The following is a 15,120-nucleotide window of genomic DNA, read 5'->3' as shown; positions in this document are numbered from 1 at the left end:
TGGGTGGGCAGGCTCTGGAGGCTCAGGGCCGTGGCTGGGAGGCCCGGGGAGGAGCGGCGTGGGGCTGAGGAGGGGTGGCTATGGGTGGAGGTGTGCACGCAGGGAGGGGGGAGCAGATCCAGGACTAACTGGGCAGAAGCAGGGTGACCTTGAGATGGGAGCGGGGGGTGGGAGAACCCTCTGGGCGCAGACTGGAGACGCACTTTGAGCTTGCTGGGTACGAGGTGCCTGAGACGTCTGAGGGCAGATGGGCCTGGTCCTGGGGCCACGGGAGCACGGCTGTCAGCAAAGGGCGATGATGGACACGCACGGCAAGGGAGAGGAGACCACACAGGAGGGAGAGTGGACGGCCAGCCTCAGGCACTTCAATGTCCCCGGCCGCGGGGAGGGGGCTCCAGGGGCCAAGAGAGGACGCTCCCCGGACACAGGGCTACCCCCGAGCCGGGAGCAGATACCCAGTGGGGCCCGTTGGGCGTGGAGCTGGGCCTTCCTCTAGGCTCAGAGACCCTTGGCGCTTTGGGTACACAAAGTGTCACCAGGTGTCCTGGGCAAATTCAGGAGAATTGTGAGATTCTTGGGAAAGTGAAGCTGGAGGAATGTGAGAGTCATCGAATCACAGACAGTGGAGCCAAGGTGCAGACAGGGCCCCATGCCCGAGGGTCAGGGTCAGGAAGGAGGGAACCCAGTTCCTCTGCAGCAGTGCCCCCTCCCTGCAGGTCAGAGTCCCATAGAGACAGAGGGGCCATGGCAGACGGCTGGGCAGGTGCTGGAGGGGACGGCAGGGCGAGGCTTCCCAGCCCGGCCGGGCAGTCCCAAGGAGACTGTCCCAGGAACCAGGCTGGGTCCAGCTCCAGGCTCAGGTGGTGACAGCCCCTCTCAGGCGGAAGGGCAGGCAGGGTGGGAGGTGGGCACCTCCAGGGTCCGAGGGCCTGGGGCTGGGGGCCAGGGGCCGGACACACACCCTGCAGGGGGAGGTAGCAGGATACTCACCGGCACTTGGGAGGGCACCAAGTTTGAGACTGCTGCTTTAAGAGGGCACAGGTGCCTGAGGGGATATCCAGGTTGCTATGGAAACAGCCCCAGCCCTGGCCCACAGTGGGGTCTCGGGCAGCCATCGCCCTGCCTTACTTTTCTCATCTGAGCAGTGGGGATGCCACATGTCCCACCCAGTTTTGGGGGGAAGCCCCAACGTTACAGAGACCCCGTGGCTGCTGCTACTGGGATGAGGGTGGAAAGGGGGGCGCCAGGGACAGCACAGCAGCGGGGAGGCCAGGCCCAGGAGGGGCGAAGTCCTGAGCCTGAATGTGCCTCGGGCGGGGTCTGTGTGACAGAAGGGAGGAGCCAGGCCCCGCCCCCTGCCCAATGCTCCTGTGACATTCCTAATTGTTGGTGACTGACTCACCCTCACTTCAGAGGCCTGGGCCCAGTTCAGCTATTTAACCCGCTGCAGCCCGCCCGCCTGCCAGTCACTCGTGGGCAGCTGTGGCCCCACCTGCGGACCTGCTGCGGCCCCACCTGCGGACCTGCTGCTCACCTGGGCAGGCGCCTCTTCCCAGCCTGTCTGCAGAGCCGGCCTCAGAGCGGTCTGTGCAGGCTGCGCCCTCAGCCCTGGCCGCAGCCATGGCTGTGCAGGTGCCCCTGTGGCACCACTACCTGCAGGCCATCCGCTCGCGGGGGGCGCCCCGGGCCCAGGACGTCCAGCGCGCCGAGGACGTGCTGCTCTCGGTGCTGGAACAGGTTCATGCCCTGGACCCCCGCCTCCTCGTGGACTACTCCCAGGGCCTGGAGGCCTTCCAGTTTGCCCTGCGCCCCTCATGGAGGTGCCCCAGTGGGTGGACGCAGAGGCCCTCGTGATTGAGGAGGTGAGGGCTGCCGAGGCAGGGCCGGCCTGGATGCTGCCACCCGGGCGTCCCCGGGAAAGGGCCCGGCCTGGAGCGGTGGATGACAGACGATGTCTTCAACGTCCCCCGGAGGGCGGCGCCCAGTGCTGTGGCCACATCGTGCCCAGCAAGGTCCTGCAGGTCCCCAAGGACCTTCTGGTGGCGGCCGTCGTGAACTGCAAGCGCCACGGCCTCTTCACGCCAGGTGCCGGCCGGATCACTCCGTGCACGTGTGCTTGTGTGCGCGGGCGTGTGACTGCAAGATAGTGAACGCATGTGTGCGTACACCTGTGCGTGTGCACACATGTGCGTATATGTGTTGGTGTGTGCGCGTATGTGCACATGTGCACAGGTCTGTTTCAATGTATGGCTCAGTTGCTAATTGGCGTCTTGGCCCTGAGCGGGTTCTGTGGCCGGAAACTTTCAAGTGAGCCAGGGCTCTGGCCTCAGTCTCTCCCCTGGTTGCCTTGTTGATGTGATCCGGTGGGTGGCGAGTGCCGGCGTGGGCAGTGCTCCTGGCAGACCCAGAAGTTATGGGCTTCCTTCCCGCAGGGGCTGCCCGGACCTCGAGAGCGTTGGAAGAACGGGCCAGCCTGTGCCGGGCCCAGCAGGGCGGGGACCCTGGGTGATGAAGCCCATCCTCCTGAGGGTCAGGGCAAAGGCGGCAGGGCTGGGAACCAAAACAGAATGTCCTGCTTCCCTTGGGAGGGGACAGGCAGGTGGCAATGGTGGCTGCCACCTGGTATACATCTGGCCCTCGCATCTGCCGTGAGGTCAGCAAGTGGGGATGGTCAGCCCGCCTGAGGGACGGTGACCTGCCCTGGAGCTCAGGTCTGGCTGCACATCCAGGCTCGGGCCCACTTGGTGCTGTAGGGACCTCAGCTACCTGGGCCCGGAGGACTAACCTTTCCCCAGGCTGCTTCCCGTGGGTTCTGGGGAAGCCTGGCATCTGTCTGCAGGCTGATGTGAGGGACCCCAACCCCAGAAGGGGTGGCTGCCAACCCCGGCCCCTCCCCAGACCTGCCTGGTGACCTGGAGACAGACCCACCGGTTGGGGTGAGCTCTCAGTCTGAGCGGCCAGGCCCCTCCTTCCCATCCCCTAGGTCCCCGCCGTCCTCTTCCTGCTGGAAGCCACACCCAGGCCTAACTTCTCTGGGCCCGCAGAGAAGTTCCAGGCACTGCTTCCTGACACTTGCCTTAAAAGGGAAGCAGCGCCCCAGGTGACAGGGTTCAGGCTGCCGCCACCCTGGGAACTAGTGAGACCAGGGGGGCTGAGGTGGGGAGTGGCTGGGACAGTGGCAGGTGTGGCCGGCTGCCTTCCGAGCCACCTTTCTGTGAACAAAACGTGTGACCAAAGGTAGATAAGGAAATGAAACTGCCCATGGTGGCTTTGCATGACAGGTGCCTCAGACATTGAACTGGGAGGGGCCGGGGATCACTGAGCCCCTTTCTTCCCTTAACTGATGGGGAGACTGAGGCCTCTGTGGGGAACAGAGTGGCCCAGGTGTGGCAGGGCCGGGACCTGCTCTGGGCTGGGTCCCAGGAGGTGGTCCAAGAGCCGCCCTGCAGGAGATTGTTGAGAAGGGGCCTGCGTACCGGGGGGCGGGCTCCTCCCTGCAGGACCCCCAGGGCGGTGGGTGGCCCAGGGCAGGCAGCGCAGGCTGTAGGATGGTGGGGAACCGGCTCCCAGGCTCACTAGCTGCGGAGACTGCTCTCTAAGGCGCATGCTGGGGACTCCCTTTGCGATGTGATCACGTGCCATTCAAGCCCCAGCTGGTCGGCCCCCTGACCTCTGTCCCAGGCACCCTCTCTGGGCAGTGCTGGGGAGGGCAGGGGGCCGCTGTTCGTCAGGGCCTCGTGTAGGTGCCCCTCCCGGGCCCCTGAGAGATGCCTGCTCAGCCTGCCCTCCTCTCTCGGTGGTGTTCATTTGTTTGGGGGAAGGGATATCTGACGCAGGAGACCAGAGGACCCTGATCATGCCAGAGGGCCCTCATCTCCCCAGCCCCACCACGCCATGGAGCAGCCCCTCCTGGGTGGTCTGGGGAGTGGGTGCTGGGCTGGGCCCCATGGGGTCTGAGTCCAGGAACGGGGGAGGGAGTGGGAAGGACGTCAGCTAGAATGTGTTGTCCGCGGTAGCAGGAGAAAATTCTCGTGCAAGGCCTGGGGTGTCCAGTGGAATCCAGGGCCCCCTCCTGGATGAGGGCAAACCCAGCCAGCTCCTCCCAACCTAGGCCTCCAGGGACACTGTGCGTTCAGCCCTGGGGCCTGGCCCTGAACTTCACCTCCACGGCCCTTCTTATGAGGTGTGCCACGGGCCGGGCCTGAGATGGGGGCTCTCGTGCATGGACCACACCGGGGCTCTCGGGGACACCTCGAGGAGCAGGAGGGGGCGGGAAGGAGCAAGCAGGTCTGATCAGGAGAAGTCCAGCCTCAGCCCGACCCTCCCGGGCTCTGGAGCTCAAGTGCCCACAGAGGCTGCCCCCTATCCCCAGAGGACCCTCACTGGCTACAGGCTGCTGGGAGGGTGAGGCCTGACTTCCAAACCCCGCCGGGCAAGGTGGCCCAGCAGCCAGGGCTGTCCTCTGCGGAGGGCCTTCTACGACCCACTGGGCACGGGCCCAGGGAAGAGGTGCTGGGGCAACAAGGGCACCCCTGAGATGCTTCCAGAGGCCTGAGGAGGCACTGGGGTGCGTGGAGGCGCAGCCTCAGAAACCAGCCACTTAGAGAGAAGGGTTAGAAACCTTGCTCCAGCAGAGAGCTGCGGGTCTCAGAGCTGCCTGGGGCCTTGGGGGCCCTGGAGGGGGGACCTGCGGGAAGCACCCGAGCCCTCCCTGTGGGGCCGCCCCACCCCGGGGTCAGGCAGGTGAGGGCCCTCGCACCCAGCCGTGGGGCAGTGCCTGGGGACCACTGTCGGCGAGACCCTGCCCCCGCAGAGCTGCTCCCCCCTGAGCCATGCCTCTCCTCCCGCAGAGAGGGCAGCCGCGAGGAGAGGCAGCCTGGGCGGCCGGGGCCCTGGGCCCAGGCGTGGAGCAGCGGGCGGGCACGGGCAGGCCTGGGGAGGCGCAGGCCTCGGGGGGCGGGGCGACGGAGAGTGAGGATGCTGCTGACCTGGGCACCCGCCAAGGGAAACCTCGGGGCAGGTGCCGCTGTCTCCCCGGGGCTGCGGAGCTGCGGAGCCGAACAGCATCCCCACCGTGCTAGCACGGGGGCAAATACCAGACACTGGGCGGCTTAAATAACAGAAACGTATTTCCTCAAAGTTCTGGAGGCCAGAGGTGCAAGGTCAAGGTGTCGGGGGGCTGGTTTCCCGAAGGGCCCTCCTGGGCTTAGAGATCTGCCCTCTGACTGCGTCCTCGGGTGGGCTTTTCTGTGCGTGCAGATCCCCAACGTCTGTTCTGTAAGGACAGTCTCACGGGGTCAGGCCCACGCTCGCGGCCTCAGCGCACCTTAACCCCCTCTCGAGGGGCCTTGTGTCCAAATACAGTCACAGCCCGAGGTGCTGGGGGTTGGGGCTTCTGCACAGGAATTCTGGGGGACACGACTCAGCCCGCGTGACAGCCGTGCAGGGCTCCCCTGGGGGCGTAGCGGTCAGGAATCCGCCTGCCAGTGCAGGGGACATGGGGTCAAGCCCTGGTCCGGGAAGATGCCACGTGCCGCAGAGCAGCTAAGCCCATGCGCCACAACTCCTGAGCCTGCGTTCTAGAGCCCACGAGCCACAACTACTGAGCCCGTGTGCCTAGAGCCCGTACTCTGCAACGAGAAGCCATCGCAGTGAGAAGCCCGTGCACCACAACGAAGAATAGCCCCCGCTCGCCGCAACTAGAGAAAGCCTGTGAGCAGCTCGTGTGAGGTGACACCCAACGCAGCCAAAATAAATAAATTTTAAAAAAAGCAAAAAAACCCAGCCGTGCAGGGACTTGGGGGCTCCGTCAACCCTGTGCCTGGCTCAGGTTCCAGAAGATGCAGGCCTGGGCGCGGGTGAGGGGTGGGGTGGGCCGGAGGAGCCGCAGGCTTCAGGTGGGGGAGGGCGGCATGGCTGAGCGGGCAGGAGGGCCGTGGACCGCGCAGGTGGAGGCTGGCATGGAAGAGGGGCTGGCACGGCGGGTGGCTCGTTGCAGGCTCTCTGAATGCGGACAGCCTGCGGGAAGAGCAGCTCGGCCCGTCCCTGCTGGTGTCCAGCGGCTGGAGAACGATCCGCTTCAACGTGGTGCCCATGGTGCAGAGGAAGCTCAGGGTGCCCGCTCTGGAGGGGGCCCGGCTGGTGCCCGACTTCCCCGAGGGCGGCCTGGAAAGGATCATCCGCCAAGAGGTGGCCCTGGTTCCGGCCAGCCGAGCACTGGAGGCAGGACGTGCCTCCTGGGTGTGTGGGGTCCTGGGCAGCCGGCAGGGAGGGGCCGTCACCCCGCTGCTCCCGCGCTCCGGGCAGGAGGACCTGCGGGGTCCCCCGCCCGCCTCTGCCCTGGCACCTGTACAACGCTGCTATCACTAGGGTCTCGGGGAATTTGGCATCCGACCAGAATGCCCGCTCCCTGCTGCCAGCTTCACGGCTCTCAGAGCTGCGGGGAGGGGGGAGATGTGCCCTCTGTGCCCCAGGTTGGGGGGATGTCTGTCAGGCAGCGAGGAGGGACTCGGAAGTATAGAGGGCTGCCCTGGACGGGACCCTTCACCACCCAGCCCAGTGCCTTCAATTCAGGTGGGAAAGCGGCAGAGGGGTCAGGGAACTTGTCCAGGGCCACAGGGGTTCCTGGGGCAGCTGGGAGGGGTCCCCACGCAGCGAGGGTGATCAGAGTCTAAGGATAGGAATTATCACTGGGGCTTTGCTGGCGTCCTCCGTCCGGATTGCCCTTCCCAGATGTGTGTCCCGGCCCTGAGGCCCCCATCTGGGGTGTCTAGCTGCAGATGCCCCTCCCCTGCCCAGCCCTGGAGCCCCAGCAGCCCCTCCTTGGGTCCCCGGTCTCCTCCCCAGTAGCCTGCCTGCAGGGAAGGGGAGCCCCCGCGTCCGCGTCTGTGAGGGGAGGTGGGGGGCATGGGGCAGAGGCTGAGCTCCCCTGGACACCTCGAACCAAGGGCTGGGGACTGAGTCCCCTCCAGACCTGATACCAGCAGCTGGTGTGCAGGGTCACTGTGGTTTGTCCAGGGTAACTCACCCGCCAGCTCAGCTCGCATGCCTGGGGTGACACTGTTAGGAATGTGACACGGTTGCAGTCAGCAGGGGTTGCTCTTATAGTCGAGTTGGTTCTTGGAAGCGATAAGCTGGTTGTGCCCTCCTGTGGTTTTCTGCCCTAGGGGAGTCCCAGCAGAGAGCCTGCAAGCCCCGCCCCCAGGGCTCCCCAGCTGAGCCACCTCTGCAGAGTAGGGCCGTGTCCAGGCTGACCACTGCCCACAGAGGAAAGGGAAGGGGTGAGCTGGGCAGTCACTTTCACAAGTAAATGGGGAATGGCCTTTCCTGTGCCCCGTCCGCCACAGACTCAGGGCACGCGGCCGATGGCCGTCCAGTATTGAGACCCTCAGAGAGGGGATCCCGCAGGGCACCGTCCTCAGTTTCCGGGCCTCTGGTCCGCTCAGCGAGTGCCGCTGGTGTGCAGTTCCCGAGCTCCGAGCCCTGCTGGAGGGCCAGATGCCGAGTGTGCAGCGGCCGGCGGCGGGGCAGCTGGGCTTCTCACACGGGGCCTGCAGTGGAGACGTCACCCTGCCAGGCCGGGTGGCTCCACCCAGGCCTCCGCCCGCGGACCAGGAGCTACTGCTTCACCCCGGGCCGGTCACAGTGGCACCTCCCTGTCCACACCTGGAGGGCTGGGCATGCCTGGGGGCACCCTGCCTCCCTCCACGCACTGGGGCCTGAGCAGCTACGTGGAAAGTGGGCTTTTCACACTTGACGGCTCATCAAGTGAACTTTCCGACAAGCACGTGGGGGTGGGCCGGGTGCAGCAGGCCATCCCCTGTCGTGGTCTGGGCCGTCTCATGGGGCTCAGAAGCTTCGCTCCTGGCAAGGCCACAGGGGTGGGGGGGCGCTGTCTTTCCTGGGGATGAGCTGGGGATGAGGCCGCCTGGCCGCCTGGCCAAGGCCGCAGTGCTGACCGAACACGGTGTGTCTGTCTGGGCTCCAGGGTCTCCACTGACTACCTGCCCACCAGGCTGCTGGCTGTGCTGGGCTCCCTCCAGGACCATCACCTGGACGGCCTCTCCGTCCTGGACCGGGTCAACCACGAGAGCTGGCGAGAAGGCGGCAAGGGCCCGGGCCTGACCCTCGGCCACCTGAAGGTACGCGTGGGGGGCCTGGCCGTGCCCCGTACCTGCTCGGCCTCCGCCAGGCCCGTGTCTGTAACCAGGGGCCGAGGCCAGGGGCACCCGGGTTGGACCCTCCTGCCGGCTCCCCCGGTGGACAGCCCGGACTGAGCTCCGTGTCAGAGGTCTCCGAGGCCTCCTCCGGGTTCCCAGGAAGTGAGACTGCAGCTCATGAGCGTGGCCATCGGGCTCAGGGCTCTGGGGCACCTCAGGCCAGCCTCCCCATCCTGGGGCCAGTACCCTCGGAGGCCGTCCTGGGCCTGGGTGCAGGTCTCAATCAGACCGTGGGGTTGGGCTGCATAGAGTGGGCACTCCGGCCAGCTGGTGTCAGGCCTGGAAGCCCCTTTGTCCCCGTGCCCCTGCCATCCGGGCCTGATCCACCCCACCCGGCATGGCTGTGAAGGGGAAGCAGCTGAGGCTGGGAGTCTGGGGTCTCCGCTGACAGTGAGCAGTGGGTGAGAGCTGCCGGTGCTGCCCCACGCCGGGCGTCGGGGTCAGAGAGGGGGCCGAGCTGGCAGGGAAGACGGCTCTGCAGCGAGTCCCCGTGTGCCCTACCCACCGCCCCCCTCAGGCCTTCAGCCCCACCCCTGAGGGGGTGCCAGCTGCTGAGGGGGTCCCGTGGGGTGGCACACACTGTGGCTCCTGAGCCCCTCAGTGAACGAGGGGTGACGGGGGTGTGGAAAGAGAGGGTGCAGCAGGGCACCTTGTGACAGGAAGGGACCCTGGCTGGGGGCTCAGGGTCGGGGGAAGAGAAGGTACCGGTGCGGGGTGGGGCAGGTAAGTCCATCCTGGTGGCTTCAAATGTATTCTGGACCCAGGCATCCTGGGCACACAGACTAGGGCTGGGACGATGCCACAGGATAGGGCTCTTTGTGTAGGGCTTCAGGGCATCAGTAGGAGTTCGATGAAGGGTGGGGCACATGGGGAAAGCCCAGAGGATGGGTAGGAGCCTCAGAATCTCCTGAGAGGCATCCTGGGAGGCTGGTGTGGGACCCTGGGGAGAAGAGAGGCGCCAGGGCGGGGGCAGCAGGCAGGGAGCGGCTGGGACTTGAGCTGGGACCAGGGGTGGCACGAAGGAGGGGGACCGGTGGGGGTGGGCAGGGGGCTTCCAGGGTGGGGTGCAGGGTGGAGTGGGACGGCTTTGGTAAGGGCGGTGGGCTGCAGGTGGCCAGGTGTGAGGGTGGTGGGGGCCTGACCCGGCCATCCTGCCGCAGATGGTGATGCTACGGGCCGCATGCTCTTCCTGGTGCCCGAGGGCTGGGCGGAGCTGCAGGGCGCCGTGTACCGCTAGCTCGTGGTGCTGCCCTGCTGTCTGGCCACCAGGAACCTGCCCCACTTCCTCTACCCCGAGCGGAACCTGCTGCAGGACTCCGGCCTGGACCTCAGTGCCCTCTCCCAGCGCGTGGAGCGCTTCGCCGGCCAGCCTGAGGCCTCCCTGCACATCCGTGTCACCCACCTGGGCCGCAGCCCCCGCCACGAATCGGCAGCGGGGTCAAGGCCCTCCTGCAGCTGCCCGCCAGTGACCCCGCCTACAGGGTCACTGCCTACTTCGATGTCCTGCTGGACAAGGTGGGGGCAGGGCAGGGCCGGGTCACACGTGGGTGCGGGTGGAGGCCCGCTCCACGACCCCCGGTCAGGAGCCGAGGAAGGTGGGTCAGGTCAGCCCTCGGGACAGCGCAGCGGGAGCATCTGTCGGGGAAGATGTGCCTGCTGGGGTCGGATAAGCCATGCGTGCCCACAACCACGGGGGGCCTCGAGGCCAGGGCCAGTCTCTGGGAACCAGGGTCGTCTGCGCCTGCCCCCTTTTCCAGATGAACCTCCCGCAGACCCACACTGGACCAGTGCTCAGAGCCCCACCTGCCCAGCCTGGGGCCCTGCATCGGCCATGCCCGTTGGGCGTTCAGGTGCTGTCAGCCAGCTGTCTCTCCTTGAGTGCCAAGATTCAACCAACTGGGGTAGGCCTCCCCTCTCCCACCCCATAGAGCCCCCTCTAGCTCCTGTCCCCCAGGGCCAACTCCCACCCTCCTTCCAGGGCACATGGGGCTGGGGTGGTGGTAGCGGGAGGGGTGATGCACGCTGAGCTCTCAACCAGCACCTGATGGGGCCTCCTCTGTGTCAGGCCCATCCAGGGAAGGGCCAGAGGAGAGGGCCCTGGACAGGTCCACCTGCAGGGAGGGCTGTGCAGGCAAAGACCCAGAGGCGGAAAGCCCAGAAGCCAGGGAGCGCGTGAAGTCCCACGCTGGGCCCGGGGCCCCGTCATGGCCCCCAGATGTCACCGTGACCCCTCTGTGCTGCCCACGCTGTGCCCAGGGCCCCGTCATGGCCCCCAGATGTCCCTGTGATCCCTCTGTCTTGCCCCACCCGCAGTTCTAGGTCTTCAACATCCAGGATGAGGACCAGATCTCGGCCATGCAGAGCATCCTCCTGAAGACCGAGATCCAGGGTGCCGAGAATTGCCGAGCTGAGTGCCTGTCTCAGCACTCTCCGTCTGGCTACACTGCCCCATGGAGGCCCCTGGAACATTTGGAGACGGGAATGGGCTTCACCTAGAGTGGGCGGGGGGAGGGCGGAGGGCCTTTGTCCCCTGGGACCACCTGAGCCTGTCCAGGGAAGGCCCTGTGGGAGTCTGGGAGTGCTGGACAGTGGGTCTCCAGAGGTCCTGGGATGAAGGTGCCACGTACTTCACGGGACGGCTGTTGATCCATCCATATGATGTCATCAAGACTCTGAAAACCAAGAATCCACGTGAGACCCGAGCTGGTCCCCACCTGCGTAGCACACTGATCTGCGTGATGAAATCTCGGTGTCTGATCTTGAGGACATCAGTGCGCTGCTTGTACACAGTGGAGACGCTACCTACTGCTTTTTGTGTGTCTGCGGGGAGATTATTTTTCCTGGAAACATAAAAGTAGAAAAAGCTTGTATGTAGACAGGCAGGTCAACCCTCCCCCCTTCTCCGTGAACGACCCCCTGCCCACCCCCGAATCCTCACCTTCTAGTTCATGAAGGAGACATCCGCAGCCGCACCACCAGCCGCTGCTGATGCTGTCACGTGAAGTCAGGCGGCTTCTCCTGGCATCTGATGCCAGCCCCTCCATCTCCTCTCTCTGCCCTACTTCCCACCTGCATTCTCTCATCACCTCACTGCAGACAGCTGGCAGCCTCTCACCCTGCGGAGCTCCTCACCCTCCGCGTGTCCCAGCCAGCAGGCATTTTCTACTCTTCACTCTCCTTGCCTCTCAGTGACGTTACTCCTCAGATTCTGAGCCGCAGCCCACGCCCCGGGGTCCTGAGAACGGCCTGCAGACCCTGAGCGAGTCTGTGTAGCAGCCACTTCCCTGAACCTCCTCCAGAAAGACCTGTGGCCACGGAGAGGACATGCGAGTTTCCCTGAAGGCTGTGGGACTCAGGACCAGAGTTGACACTAACACAAGGAGACAAAAAAATGCCATGATGCCCACCCCCCCCACCCCCTGCCATGAGGCAGCAGAGGTTGCAGAAGACATTATCTTGGTCCAATCTGTTTTGTAATGGGTACAAAGTGTCCAGGCCCACCCTGTGGTCATTTCCTTGCTGTTTGAGGTATATCGGGATGGATGGCTGTACTTAGCAGGAGTAGGAGCCACAATGGTAGGAAAGGCCAAGGGGAAGCCTTTAAAACCACCTACTCCCATGGCCAAAGTTGTCCAGCAAAACATACTGTGTGCCAGTGCAGTATCAGGGCTTAGAGCCACCTTCAAAGACTGTGATTCACCAGGATGACCTCAGCAACAGATGGGTCAAAAATGAAATGCTTAGATATAAATCCAACAAAATATATACAAGATCTATTAGAGAAAAACTACCTAACTCTGATGAACAAAATCAAAGAAGATAATAATAAATGGAGAGATATTTCATGTTCATGGATAGAAGACTCAGTATTGTCAAGATGTCAGTTCTTCCCAGCTTGTTCTATAGATTCAATGCAATCCCAATCTCAGCAATTTATTTTGTGGATATCAACAAATTGATGTAATGTTTATGTGGAAAGAAAAAAGACCCAGAAGGCAACGCAATCTTAAAGTAGAAGAACAAAGTCGGAGCACCGACACTGTCAGACTTCAAGGTTTACCATAAAGCTACAGTAATCAAGACGGCAAGAGACTAGACGAATACATCAATGGGACAGAATAGAGAGCCAGAAAGAGACCCATGTGCGTAGTCAACTGATCTTTGACAGAGGAGCAAAGGCAATACAGTGGCGCCAAGGTGGTCCCTTCCACAGATGGTGCTGGAACCCCTGGACATCCACCTGAAAAAAATGAGTCTAGACACAGACTTCACACCCTTAACAAAAACGAGCTCAAAATAGATCAGACAGCAAAATGTAAAGCATAAAACTTTAAATCTCCTAGAACGTAACATGAGAGAAAACCCAAATAACCTTGGGTATGGTATTGACTTTTATGATACAACACCAAAGGCATGAAAAAAAGCAGTGGATAAGCTGGATGTCACTGAAATTAAAAACCTTCACTCTGTGAAAGACAATATCAAGAGAATGAGAAGACAAGCCACACAATGGGAGAAAAAATTTGCAAAACACACATCTGATAAAGGACTGGTATCTGAAATATGCAAAGAACTCTTAAAACTCAACAATAAGAAAAGAAACAACCTGACCAAAAAATGGGCCAATGGCCTTAACAGGCACCTCACCAAAGAAAATATGCAGATGGCAAATGAGCATATGAAAAGATGCTGCACATCATAGGTCATCAGGGAAATGCAAGTTAAAACGAGATACCACTATACACCCATTAGCATGGCCCAAATCCAGAACACTGACAACACCAAATGCTGGCGAGGATGTGGAGCAACAGGAACTCTCATTCGTTGCTTCTGGGAACGCAGAATGGTACAGCCATTTTGGAAGACAATGTGGTGGTTTCTTGTAAAACTGAACATACTCTCACCATATGATCTAGCAATCACACCCCTTAGTATTTAACCAAAGCAGCTGAAAACTTATGTCTACACAAAAACCTGCATGCAGATGTTTATAGCAACTTTACTCATAGTTGCCAAAACCTGGAAGCTACTGGGATGTCCTTCAGTAGGCGAGTGGATAAATAAACTGTGGTCCACCCAGGCAATGGAATATTATTCAGACTTAAAAAGAAATGAGCTATCAAGCCATGAAGATACATGGAGGAAGCTTAAATGCATATTATTAAGTGAAAGAAGCCAATCTGAAAAAGGCTACATACTGTACGCTTCCAACTCTATGACATTCTGGAAAAGGCAGAACTATGGAGACAGCAAAACGATCAGTGATTGCCAGGGTTTGCGGTAGGGGTAGGGATGAATGGGTGGGGCACAGGGGATTTTTAGGGCAGTGAAAATACTCTGTATGATACTATAATGGTGGACACATGTCATTATACATTTGTCCAGACCCATAGAATGTACGCCACCCAGAGTGAATCTTAATGTAAACTCTAAACCTTAGATGATTATGACGTGTCAGTGTAGGCTCATTAATTACAGCAAATGTACCACGCTGGTCGGGGATGTTGACAGTGGGGAGGACTACATACCGGTGGGGGTAGCGGGTGTATGGGAAATTTCTGACCCTTTCTCTCAATTTTGCTAAGAACCTAAACCTGCTCTAAAAATGTGTCTTAAAAATAAATTAAAAAATAAAAACCTCAGTGGGGTTGTGGCGAACGGCAGTGGATTTTACATAAACGGAACCAAGTCGTACCCTGCAACCCAGGTGCTGTGCTGTGTGGTTTCTTTAGTAGAACAGACAGCACAGCCTCTGGGACGTGCTATGTGACTACTGATCTGGGAAATGCATTCTCTTCAACCCCCTTTAGAGAGGAGGATCAGAAGCAGTTTGCATTCACTTGGAAGAGGCAACAGTGTAAGTTCATGATCTTGCCCCAGGTTCATCCTCGCGCTCTGTGTCACAGCACAAGCCTGATGGGCCTTTATCGTTGGGACAACCTGTAGAACGTCACTCTGGTTCACCGTTTTGATTACATTCTGCGAAGAAGACCTGGGAGCATTAGCTAGCAGTTCGTTGGATGCCTTGTTAGACATATTCATTCCAAAGTGCAGAGGGTAAGTGACTCGGAAGGCTGTGGGTTCCGAGTGGGGTCAGAGCCCAGCTGGGCCCTCCAGCAGGTGCAGGTGCAGGTGCTGGTGGGACCCTGGGAGAGTGGGCAGCATGTGGCATCTCCGGAAACCCTAACGTGGTCGTGGAGGTGGTGGAGCGGGACCACGTCATCTGCAGCCTCACTGCTGAGCACAGTGTCTGCCATGATGCGCGGCCCTGGCAGAGAACGAGGCCCTGCCTGCGAGACCCCAGCGGACCGTGGGCTCCGAGCTGCCCATCGGGAACCACCTGGTACAGGGTCCTCACCTGTGAAACGAGGCAGGAAAAAATGATGAAAAGATATGAACACTGGAAAAGAAGGAGTGAAAATGTTGTTATTCATAGACAACTTGATTGTCTGCATAGAAATTCCCAAGGAATCTGCAAAGAAACTACTAGGTTTGTTTATAGAGAAGGGTTAGCTATAAATCTATATATTAAGAATCACTATTGGAAATGAAATTTTAAAAATACCATTTACAGTAGCATCAAAAATACCAAACACGGGGCGTCCCTGGTGGCGCAGTGGTTGAGAGTCTGCCTGCCAACGCAGGGGACACGGGTTCGAGCCCTGGTCTGGGAAGATCCCACATGCCACGGAGCAACTGAGCCCGCGAGCCACAACTACTGAGCCCACGAGCCCCAAGACATGAAGCCTGCTCACCTAGAGCCTGTGCTCCGCAGCAGGAGAGGCCACCGCACTGAGAAGCCCGCGCACCGCAATGAGGGGTGGGGAAAGCCCACGCGCAGCAGCGAGGACCCAATGCAGCCAAAAATAAATAAATTAAATAAATAAATTTATATATAAAA

At 60.9% G+C, this 15,120-nt stretch overlaps 1 protein-coding gene across 1 annotated transcript in view; it reads left to right on the top strand.

Moving 5' to 3' along the window:
- Positions 1–298: 298 nt before the first annotated feature.
- The window catches only part of MAB21L4 (mab-21 like 4), a 16,510-nt gene continuing 1,688 nt past the window's right edge, over positions 299–15,120 (top strand). Inside the window, 12 exon segments of the mRNA XM_061191491.1 lie at positions 299–458; positions 1,451–1,810; positions 1,813–1,870; positions 1,872–1,963; positions 1,966–2,085; positions 5,999–6,242; positions 7,988–8,141; positions 9,380–9,395; positions 9,398–9,628; positions 9,631–9,734; positions 10,533–10,608; positions 14,340–14,529. Coding sequence (XP_061047474.1) covers positions 299–458; positions 1,451–1,810; positions 1,813–1,870; positions 1,872–1,963; positions 1,966–2,085; positions 5,999–6,242; positions 7,988–8,141; positions 9,380–9,395; positions 9,398–9,628; positions 9,631–9,734; positions 10,533–10,608; positions 14,340–14,529 — 1,805 coding nt within the window.

This window comes from Eubalaena glacialis, chromosome 1, assembly GCF_028564815.1.
Source record: "Eubalaena glacialis isolate mEubGla1 chromosome 1, mEubGla1.1.hap2.+ XY, whole genome shotgun sequence".
Lineage (NCBI taxonomy): Eukaryota > Metazoa > Chordata > Mammalia > Artiodactyla > Balaenidae > Eubalaena > Eubalaena glacialis.
This window is presented reverse-complemented; position numbering and strand designations above follow the sequence as displayed.